The sequence below is a fragment of the Sceloporus occidentalis genome, unplaced genomic scaffold (assembly GCF_023333645.1).
Source record: "Sceloporus occidentalis isolate IW3139 unplaced genomic scaffold, rSceOcc1.0.p SCAF_50, whole genome shotgun sequence".
Classification (NCBI taxonomy): Eukaryota; Metazoa; Chordata; class Lepidosauria; order Squamata; family Phrynosomatidae; genus Sceloporus; species Sceloporus occidentalis.
In genome coordinates this window covers 2778794-2790024 of record NW_028317030.1, presented here as the reverse complement: position 1 = coordinate 2790024, position 11231 = coordinate 2778794, and the positions used below count along the sequence as shown (strand labels likewise).

The 11231-nt window shown below is 43.0% G+C and overlaps 1 protein-coding gene across 1 annotated transcript; it reads right to left on the bottom strand.

Moving 5' to 3' along the window:
- Positions 1-557: 557 nt before the first annotated feature.
- LOC149288640 (WW domain binding protein 1-like) lies at positions 558-10772 on the bottom strand. The gene is made up of 4 exons (XM_089491362.1): positions 10746-10772; positions 5224-5326; positions 1538-1699; positions 558-1279 (listed from the first exon to the last, which is right to left on the bottom strand). The coding sequence occupies exons 1-4, from the start codon at positions 10770-10772 to the stop codon at positions 558-560; spliced, it is 1014 nt and encodes a 337-aa protein (XP_089347488.1).
- Between the last annotated feature and the right edge of the window lie 459 nt (positions 10773-11231).

The window sequence follows — 11231 nt, the reverse complement described above, 5'->3', positions numbered from 1 at the left end:
AAGACCACTCAAAAATTTGAGCAACGCGACCACGCGATGCTTACGGCACGCAGAGACAAGCAGGCAATCCACGCTGGCAACCGCATGATCTTCAGAGTCTACGATACGTTCTCCCATTATTGCGCTCACAGTTCTTAGGCGGTTACCTTGTGTCCTCTCCTGTCCACGGCTCCAAGAATCAACATAACTGTGTCTTTTCAGTTGGTTAAAGTCCTTAAACACTGAGCAAATCTAATATTTATTCAGTGCATCAGGATATTACTCTCAAATCCATGTGTATCCCTTTGAAGGCTCCTCTTTCACCACTAGGACAATACGTCTCCTCTTTTGCGCCAGTAATACGCTGCTGGGTTCATCGTCGCCAAACCCTTTATTACAAGCACCGGGCACAGGATCTCCAACTGCACCTTTTATCCTCCCTTGAGCTTTGGTACAGCATTTCCCCCCCACTTGTCATTTGTGTTTTCTTTTAAAATGTACATACCATTGAAAAAAAATTGAAACAGACAGGTTAAAGAGTCATTCGTGAACATTTCTCTGGTGGCAGTCGAGACTCTTCAGCCACGGGAGCTGTTGCCGTTGTGAGAGTTCGGAGAGTCTTGCTCATTGACGGTGTTTAAAAAGCTCACTGGTTGACACGGCAAAGGGTGGTGTTCCGCCGTCCCCCTCGGCCCTTGAGAACGGTCAAAAAGGCCTTCTTCTTCATCCCTCTGGGGCTGAGCATCGCACGAAGTACAGCTGTCACAGAAGCTGTCCAATGTATCATCGATTAATCCGTCAAGTTCTTTCAAATCATCATGGTGGCCTCTGCTGCACACGCACACCTCAATGCCGGAATCTCCAGTGAACCGTCGATGGCGCCCGGGCGTTTTGTCCTTACCGTCAGGAAAGACACTATGATCTAAGCTTTCGGAGCTATAGTCTTTAAGAAGCTCGTTGGAGTCTTTATCTAGGAAGGACACTTGATCTTCCATCTCCTCCAACTCTGCACCAACAGCTGGATCATTCAGGACAAGACTACTCGATTTATTTAAAGCTCGTTCAAGACCCGCCGTTGAGGGCCCACAATCCACCACGCTGGGAGGCCTTGTCCGACTGCCGCTGGTCGCCGCCGGAGAGTTGGTCTGACTGCGCTGTACGTTAGGCGCCGGCTCCGTGGCCGTTGTGCTCATACAGGCCACCACGCACTGCTGATGTAAGACGGTGTACGGTGGGGGAGGGGTGGGTGGCCTGTTAACCACTTCTTCATAAGGAGGTAGCAAGTAATTTGGCAAAAATCCTGTAAGAACAAGAAAAAAAAAAAAAAATCTAATTATGGTCTTGGAGGAGGTTTTTTTTTTTTTTTACACGTTTTAGAATAAAACTACTGATAGGACTTCAGGTAAAGGGCAAACCCCAACGTCATCGAGTTAAGTGGCCTATCCTGGGGTCAGGGACCCACCATTTAGCAGCTATATCGCGACAAATCAAATTAACCAAGGCTAATTCCGTCACAGAACTCGCAGGTTTTATGGAACGAACAGAAACTTTTACGTACGGAAATAAAACGGCACGGAGGAGTAGCTGTGAGCTTCGCGGTAGGCGATCAGGTTAATTTCATGCTGCCTCTGCTGCGCCTGGAGACGATGCTTGGCACGCCGGTGGTGGCAAACACAGCAGCAGCTGAGGATTATAATTATCGTCCACACCAGCCAAAACCCTGAGAATAAAACAGATTGGCGGTTATGACAATTTACGGCATACTTTGGACGGGGAAAACGGGTCGCAGGCCCGTTTTTAAAACCAGAACTTTGCTCTTGCGATGGGAAGCAATCAGCGGGAGCGCCATGCTCTAGAACGGCTCCAGATAAAGGTCTCTTATCGGGGCACGCTTATTTTACCCAAAAGCCTAGCAAATGCCTTCTTTAACATCTGGGCAAAAGCCCTGGGAAGTATATATGTCCCAACAGAACCCCTCATTACGTATCAAACATTTCAGGCGTTCAATTATTTTCATTCATTTACTAAAATACGATTTCGTCAAGAAAGTTTTGACTTCCAGAACCGAGGCATCCCCAGTCGTCGGAAGCGAAGACCATCTACACAAAGGCTTTTGACATTTCACCTAAATCTGCACCATTCTTTTTCTGTATCATGTCCTTAAAACTTTTATTCCTTGCCGGGGGTAGGAAAGTCTTTTTTTAGTCTACTTTTATAGGCAGTCTGTCCACCTGCCGGCGTATCATCTTCTTTAATCCCCGGACACGTGAAATAGTTTTCATTTTCTTTTTTTTTTTTTGGCCGTTCACTTTAAAATGGCAAAAAATATACATCCGTTTACAGTTAGGCGATACATTTTGCTGAACACGAGACGTCTGGAACCGTCGAATCTGGTTTACGAGAATGGAGCATCTAAATAGCTTCTACGCCCGACGCAAGAAGAAGACCGTTCCCGAGAACCACCCCTCTTGCTTTAAGAACGGACTGTGTTACCGCTACGTTTTCTGGTCATTTTAAAAGCATTTGCCACACCTTGTTGATTTAATATACAATATTCAACCCAATATTCTTGGATATTCTGCCCTGGATAAGGCGTGTACACAACTTTCTCTGCATTAAAACGGATTTGTACTCCACACAGCGCTGTCACGCTTTGCCAAATATACCGTATGCAAGTGGGATGTGTGGCAATAAGCCTTTATAACCCATGCATGTTCCTCCCGTGTAGACTAAGCTCGCAGGCCGGACTCTCGTTACTTAACGTATCGGTTTGTCTTAGTCCGTCAGTTCTAGTTTTGCGCGCCGATAACGTGGATTTGCAAGAGTTAAAGTGGATCAACCGCCCGATTCGTATTTATTAATATCTTCATTCAATCTTTATCTAAACCTATAGTCATATCTAGACACTTCGATGCACAGTACGCAGGGAGCACAGAGACATGACAGGAAATAAAGATGGCGGACAAGGCTGCGAACGTCAGAGTTAGAGGTAAGAGTAACGCCGGTGACATCATTTGTAAGATCAATGCCATGGCCCCAACGTAGCTCGGTGCCACACGGCAAACCCATGGCGCCGATAGCCTTGAGCACACGTAGACGGACCAGTTTATGTATAAACCGATCCCTGAAATTATTTCATTCCCCCTCCCCAAAAACAGGGTGGAAACACACACCCTAAATTACTGGGTTATTTTCACTACAGGCAAAGGATACGGTGTCACTCCTAAAAAAAAAAAAAAAGTTATTCTTTAAAAATAAAATCCTGTCGCATATAAAGAGGCCTTTGAAACGATACAGCGTTTTATGAACTTTAGACTATCCTTTTTAGTATGTCCAGGAAAGAACGCCAAGAAGTCCAGACGCTTAGCATTTGCTACTTTGAAAACACGACATTGTGTTGCTTTGGGCACGGACTGCTGAACCGGCAGCTGTTTGCTCGGGAAAAACTATTGTGTTTTATTTTAAATTTTGTATTAAAAAAAAAACGTAACTGCTTTCTCCAGGTTTTTCCAACCAACGGAACTGCAAAAACAGCAGTTTTCCTTTGGTTGCTATGGTTACGAGACCCGCTTTCAAAAACTTTTGTAAAAATTGGTCCCTATAAATAAGCCTGGTAAGCGAGCGAAAGCATTCCTGGAATTCTGAATAAAAAGCTTATGTGAGCGTTCCGCGGTTATCAAAAGGAGAAATTAATTTTATTTTGAAGCCGCGAAAGGGCAATGATACACTGCCTGCGGAGGAGCTGGAGGTACAGTAATGGAAATTTGTGAGCTTGGCCATACCAGGAAGAGAGCGCCGAATAAGAGACAGCCATCAGAGCGCCTAATAAGAGACAGCCATCAGAGCGCCTAATAAGAGACAGCCATCAGAGCGCCAAATAGGCAGATTAAGGTCTGAGCCTCTACTTGGGAAAACTGCATCTTCTGAGTTTACAATCTATTAGAATACAGAACATTCATGCATCCATACATGCTTACTCATTCACTGTAATAACCATTAACCATTTGTCACTCTAGGACTACGTCCTCTTACTCTTCTTTTACACATACTCTTCCGTTATTGTGTTGATTGCCCTTATTTAAAATGTTTCTATCATCCCCCCCCCCTATCTCATCTTTCTTATAAGCTATACATGTTAAGAAGCTTTAAGTTTTACCCTGCAATTATTTTAGTAGCCCTTCACTGAACTTTCTCCAAAGTATCTGTATCCTTCCGGAGATACGGGTTACTGTACACAATACTCCAATTGAGATCTCAGCAGTGCTCTTTGCTAAATTTTTTTATTCACCCAGTCAAAAAATTCATAAGATGGATTTGGCATGATCTTCCCGAAGAAAGCCTTTCGATGTTCCAACTACAAACTTTGACAACGGCTGGTGGAAGGATTAGGGCATGGAAAGTGTTACAATACCCTGGGGTTTCTAGTTTTCAAAAAAAATATGTAGTTTGATTGGGGTAAAGTTAATTGGCCCAGCTTAAAGTTGTCCCAAATAGCACACGAGCGCAGGATGACCAGATTGGGGGGGGGGTTTGAAATAGCACCCCCCCAAAAAAAAACCACCGTAAAACCACCGGGTATTCCTAACGTCAGGACACATTTTAGAATCTATTTAGCGGTTTGTTTTTTCCCATTAGCTTTTGCAGACAAGTAAAAATCAAAAAGTCAGAAAGGGTTTTTGTTTAAAAATTTCAACATATTTTATTATTTTATTAAAATAATGGTATCTTAAGAACATCCTTGTCATGGGAAAAAAAATGTGCGTACATCTAATGAGAAAAAAGAAAATTACAGCTAAACACAAACACTACAGAAATGTTAAAACAGCCTCAGTCAGGAAGGGTACAAAAATTGAAAACCAGCCATCAGGCCCCCATCACCTTGTCTTTAGACAGCGGAAGTAGAACCTCTGCCTCTAAAAAAAAAAATCACATATCAAAAAGCAGTATTTTTTCCTAACCGAAGTCCCTTCCCTTCATTTTTATCTGTAAAAACTGAACAGAAATATTAATTGAGACTGTCAGCTGGTCCTTCATCCTCTTCTATATACCTTCCTTGTTTTACATTTTTTTCTCATTTATATATCTAAAAAACGTTTTATCGCCTTATTTACTGACTGGGCAATTGTCTCTTCTGTATATGCTTTGCACATTATAGGGTAGTATAGGCACAGATCAACCCTACTTCATTTTGCATTGTGTTTTGTTGTATAGTTTGTGAACTTTTAGCGTTGGATTATTACTTACACCATAGCTCATAGTAGTAGTTGCAACATTGAGACTGTCCACAGCAATGGCCTGTTTCACATATGTAGCTTTGATTATTGACACCAATGCATGTCTCTTTATCCTATGGAAAAAAAAAAAAAAAAAAAAAACATTAAGACTGATGGAACTTTACAGGATTTCTACCATTAAGAAAATAGTGATTTTAGGTTTAATTTTCCATCTTATCCGGATCCAATACACATTTACCCCCAAGAGTAGTCCATGGCTGGATAAGACTCTCAGCCTCTGGTGCACCAAGTTTATCTGCCCCGACAAGACCAAGATGGTGACAAGCGATCATGTGATAGGTTTATAACTGAGGAATGTCTGGATTCAGAAACAAAGTCAATGGAAGGAACACCCCCCCCCCCCCAACATGGATGCACAACGTGACAACGAAGTCATATTCAGCAATTGTTTTTTATACAACCGGCCAAACCTTGGCTACAGCATAAAATCCTTTGGCACGACACGTTCCGATATTTCGCAACACTTGTAGAATAATAGAAAAACAGGCAATGTTTGGCCACGTTCCTGATACGGCTCTGTTATTCTCTGCACATTCCCTGACCGCCAGGCCACATTAAGCGTTCCTTCCTGTAAAAATCCCCTATTATTGGAAACCGGTGTTTGTAAAACGTAAATCTGTGTCCGGAGCCCCATGTATTTCCCCCCCAAAAGGCTTTACATCATATCACAGAAAAAGAGTGGCAATTACTGGAAATACGCAAGAATAGGCATCCTAAGACTATGTGCAAGAGTTATTCTTTATACCACCGTTCAAATGCTTGGGGTCACTTAGAAATGTCCTTGTGTCTGAAAGAAAAGCAAATTTTGTCCATTAAAACATGAAACGGATCGGAAATCCAGCACAGACTGGGTTAATGTTATAAATTACTATCGATTTTTAATGGAATCTCTTCATAGGCGTACAGAGGCCTTTATCACTCCCATCACCCCTGTGTTCCAATGGCCCTTTATCACTCCCATCACCCCTGTGTTCCAATGGCCCTTTATCACTCCCATCACCCCTGTGTTCCAATGGCCCTTTATCACTCCCATCACTCCTGTGTTCCAATGGCCCTTTATCACTTTATCACTCCCATCACGCCGTTGTGTTCGGCTAATTGATAGTAATTGATAGAAAAGAAAAAAAAAAAAAACCTTTCGCAATTATGTTACAGCTCAATATTTCCTTGTTTTGCATGAAGACAGCTGAGTGACCCCAAACATTTGAACGGTAACGTATATTGTTCCACACTCACAGTGAAGCACGACTGAGTATCGCACAGATGGATCTAACGAACCTAGCGGCTTATTTTTAACTCTCCACTTATAAAGAGAATAGTTTAAGAGGAAGAAGCAACATCAAACACTCATATTAGAAACACACAAGCTATTTCCATGTTACACACACAAGGCAGATGGATTTCACTGGACTCCAGCGCCTTTTACTGCATGCAAACTGGTGCAGTCATTCAGACACTGGAATTCTCGTTTAACTCCTCCCCCGCCTTCCCCGGGGAGCATACCACAGTATGCTTCTTCCTTGTACTCAGTAGAGCTCCTATTGAAATCAAGACAGCCAATCATACGTCTGCCATCTGAATACAGATGTTTTGCTAGGATAGATGTGATTGGCCGCTGCTACTGGGCAGCCCCCTCGCCCCCGGATTTGTATTGTGAGGTTATTATTAATTCAGATATCTGTGAAAAAAGGTAAAACATATTTTACATCTGAAAAAGAAAAACGTGCGTTTGTAACTTTCCGTGAGCGGAATCCATGGGAACATCTTGTTCTTGGTCTGTTCTAGATTTGCTAGCGGTGCCATCTATCACATTACACAAGAACCCGTGAACGCTGTATTTACCAAACACAGCCCACAACTCCCACTTCTGGAAAATCACAGGATTTCAGGCGTTCGTATCGATTATCCCAGCGGGCGGTAGTGTGACATTTCATAAATACATACCCACCGCTTTACGCGGACCATTCCCGCACAACGGGTTTGGATGGCCCTGTATAATGGATTGTTCAACAGATGGGGCGCCTTCCAAGAAAGCAGCGATTTAACTATGCATGACACAGGTCCAACTAAGTCCTACTCGCAGGAGAATAGGGTAGTTAGTACTTCAACACTTGCCTGCTATTTTATTAACTATCCATGCTGCAGGACATACGGGGCCCCTGATGCAATATCTACACACGGGAATAGATTCCAAGGTTGGAATAACTCAGTAACCAAATTATCTACCGATTACTGTGTAAATTGTTTTAAAATGTGATAGCCTTAAAAATGGAAAATCTGAGATATTTCTGAAATCAAGGGTTAATTTTGTTCAAACAGTCACAATAATGTGTTGAGCCAGACCACAATATCATATCAGATACATTGGTACATACACACACACTAATATATATATATATATATATATATATATATATATTATATACATACACACACATATATTATATACATACACACGTGTGTGTGTGTGTGTATGTATGTATGTACCGTATTTGCTCGATTATAAGACGACCCTGATTATAAGACGACCCCCCAAAATCTGAATATTAACTTAGGAAAAAAAGAAAAAGCCTGAATATAAGACGACCCTAAAGGAAAAAAGTTTTACCAGTAAATGTTAATTCATGTAAACTATTTTTTTTAATAAAAGCTATGATTGAGAAAAATATTTTTTTTGTTTTTATTTCTTGTATTTTCCAACCTGTCCCCCAGTTACGCACATCTGCCCCCAGGCTTGCCACTCCAATATGGCACTGTGGCCCATGATATGCCTTTTAACCCTCTATATGCCACTGTGCCCCATGGTATGCCTTTTGACCCCCTATGTGCCACTCTGCCTCCAGAAATGCCTTATACCCCTATATCCCATTCTGGCATTTAGGGGGTTAAAATGCATATTATGGGGCAGAGTGGCATATAGGGAGGTATAAGGCATTTCAGGAGGCAGAGTGGCATTAAGGGAGTTAAAAGGCATTGTATAGAGCACTCTGCCTCCAGAAATGCCTTATACCCCTATATGCCACTCTGGCATTTAGGGGGTTAAAATGCATATTATGGGGCAGAGTGGCATATAGGTGTATAAGGCATTTCAGGAGGCAGAGTGCTCTATTAAATGCCCCCTTAACGCCACTCCAGAAATGCCCTATGCCCCCATTTAACACACACACACACACACACACACACACACACACACACACACACACACACACACACCCTATACCCCCATTTAACTAACACACACACACACACACTCTCCCCTCCCCTCTCAGCCCTCTCTTACCGGTACTTCCAGCCGGAGCAGCGGGTTGACGTCGCCTTCTGCTGCAGCCGGAAGGAGGTGGAGTTGGCAGCGGGGGTTTGTATGCGTCCGTCGCGTATACTTTCCCCGGCTGTCAGAGATCAGAGTTCCCCGCACCGGTGCGGGGAACTCTGATCTCTGACAGTCGGGGAAGGTTTGCGCGACGGACGCAGACAACCCCCGCTGCTAGCCACACCTCCTTCCGGCTGCAGCGGACGTTGTCTACGCGGATCGCGTAGACGTCAACCCGCTGCCCCGGCAATACAGCAGGAAGCACCGGTAAGTGTGTGTATGATGGGGGGGGGGGGGGGGGTGAGACAGGAGGATCCAGGTCCCCTGCAGCGGTGCGGGGGATCTGGATCTTAGTCTCCTAATCAGACTCTATTTGAGGTCTGATTAGAAGACGACCCCGATTAGAAGACGAGGGGTATTTTTCAGAGCATTTGCTCTGAAAAAAACCTCGTCTTATAATCGAGCAAATACGGTATGTATATATATATATATATATATATATATATATATGTGTGTGTGTGTGTATATAATATATGTGTGTGTATGTATATAATATATATATAAAATTATATACATACACACTTATTAATATAAATTATTCTATATTGTGCAGACACGGCCTGCAGCTCATAGCATTTATAGATGTCAGGCAACTTGGAATGTAACTGCTCTATTGTACATACATCGATACATACATGTAGCATTATAAAGGGACTATACATTTTGTACTTTTAAAAGGGTTTCCCGGAGGAACGTGCGCAGATCCGTAGATTCCCAAACTATATGCAGAGCTCTGAGAAGTTTCAGGACAAACAGCTGGCAGGGATCCGATTCCCGACCGACGGGGAAGCAGTGAGGGTCACCCAGTCACTCGTGCCCCTTCTCCTTCCAGGCTCGAGCCTTTAAATTATTTACTTTCTTGTTTGGATAGCGGCCGCTGATCTCGTGGAAAAAGTCATGGAACCGGCAGCGCAAGGTCTTTCAGGGTGACCAAAGAACTGCCGGCCGATTGTGGGTTTAACCTATTCCCTGCTGCACGCTCCTGAAAGAACTGCAGAAAAATTCACAGCCAGCTGAGGCCAGAACAAACATTATAAAAGTTTGCCCAATGTGCCGGTTTGTCTATTCTAGTTAGCCAAACCCTTAAAAATGTACGAACTGTAAGAAGCCCCCGTAAACTATTGGCGCTAAATACATTTATAAAAAATAAAAAAATAAAAAAAATGTATCACACTAAATTGTGATACAGAAAGTTTTCAGGCATGGGGGTGTCCCACGCTGTTCCCCGCTGCTTTAATGTCTAATTTAATCTACAAAACAGGGGCCAAGACCAATCAGATTACATTTACGAGACAGCGTATTGGCCGAAGTTATTATATATTTTATATATCACCATCATATTCTGCAGCGCTGTACAATGGGTAATTAAACCATAATTTCTTATCACACACGCCTAGCAAATGTTAACCGATTTGTGTCTATTTGTAGCATTTAGGTTATAATTCACGCTTGTGTTTGCAGCTATGTTTAAACCGCTCTTTCGTTCGCGCGATACAATATCTTTTACGCCACAAATCAGAACAAAGCCGGGGGGGGGGGGGTTGATTTACAAAAACAGGAAATGCGTTCCTCGGACACAAAACCGATTAGTGTGCAGCAAACAAGGGGTTGTATAAAAAATGAGCACGGCGGTATCCGACGTCTAAAGCGGGAAATAAAATAACTAAACGCACTCCTTGGGAGATAAAAATAAAGTATAAGTAACGGATATTCTGTATAAAGGGCAAAGAAAGTCACGCGGAGTCCCAGAGCTATACAGTATGGCCGTCGCATTATAGAGAAAGTTGTACAGAGGATTAACCCTTTAAACAGACCTCACGGGTTCCTTCGAGTTTAAGGGGTTAAATATAATATGCTTTGTTCTGTGCCAAACAGGGATCGCTAGTGAAAATCCAGTGGTGATCTGGACCCATGTGCAAGCTTATATATTATTATAATGTATATTTATAGCGATTCTCTAAAAGCTAAGGATTTAAGCCATTACCAAGACATTTTAGACGGTTTAAATTCAGATAAAAAACACACCAATTGTCGCTTTAGCACAACCCCTCTCGTAACCCCCAACCCCGGCGTGGAAATACACGACCCGGGGTAGGTTTTACCTGTCTCAGGCCCAGCAGAAAAGGCATCCTGCAGTCTCATTCTTCAAACCAGATCTTCAGCCGACAAAGAAATTCTCCTCCGAGAAGCGTTTCCCCCGTATGTACGGGGCCGGCTTACTGCGCTCCTATTTAAACCAGGCCCTTATTGGCAGAGACTATTAAGTAAACAGGGTCCCAGGACAGGACACGGACTAGTTGCCCCTCTCCCCTCCCCATGGCAAATCGGAGATGCCTGCCAAGCTGGAAGTGACATCACTCGAAGACTTAGACAGAACTCCTAAACAGCTGTTCATTAACTCATTCAAGGCCGGCGCGTGACCGCGGCACCGCAGGGAGAAAAAAAATAAAATAAAAACATTTTCCCAGCAACACTCAGAAACACTAAAATACGTTGGGCGGCATTTTGCCAATGCGGAAACTTTTCAGGATGATGGAAAAACTTTATTTTTTATTTTTTTTTATAAATACAAACACAAATCTGTTGAG

Excerpts from the sequence above, each read along its gene's own strand:
- LOC149288640 (XM_089491362.1), bottom strand. The coding sequence starts at position 10,772 with ATGCCTTTTCTGCTGGGCCTGAGACAG. Across the intron at positions 5,327-10,745 it reads TTCTGCTGGGCCTGAGACAG|GATAAAGAGACATGCATTGG; the intron begins GTAAAACCTACC and ends TTTTTTCCATAG. Across the intron at positions 1,280-1,537 it reads CTCCGTGCCGTTTTATTTCC|GATTTTTGCCAAATTACTTG; the intron begins GTACGTAAAAGT and ends TTGTTCTTACAG.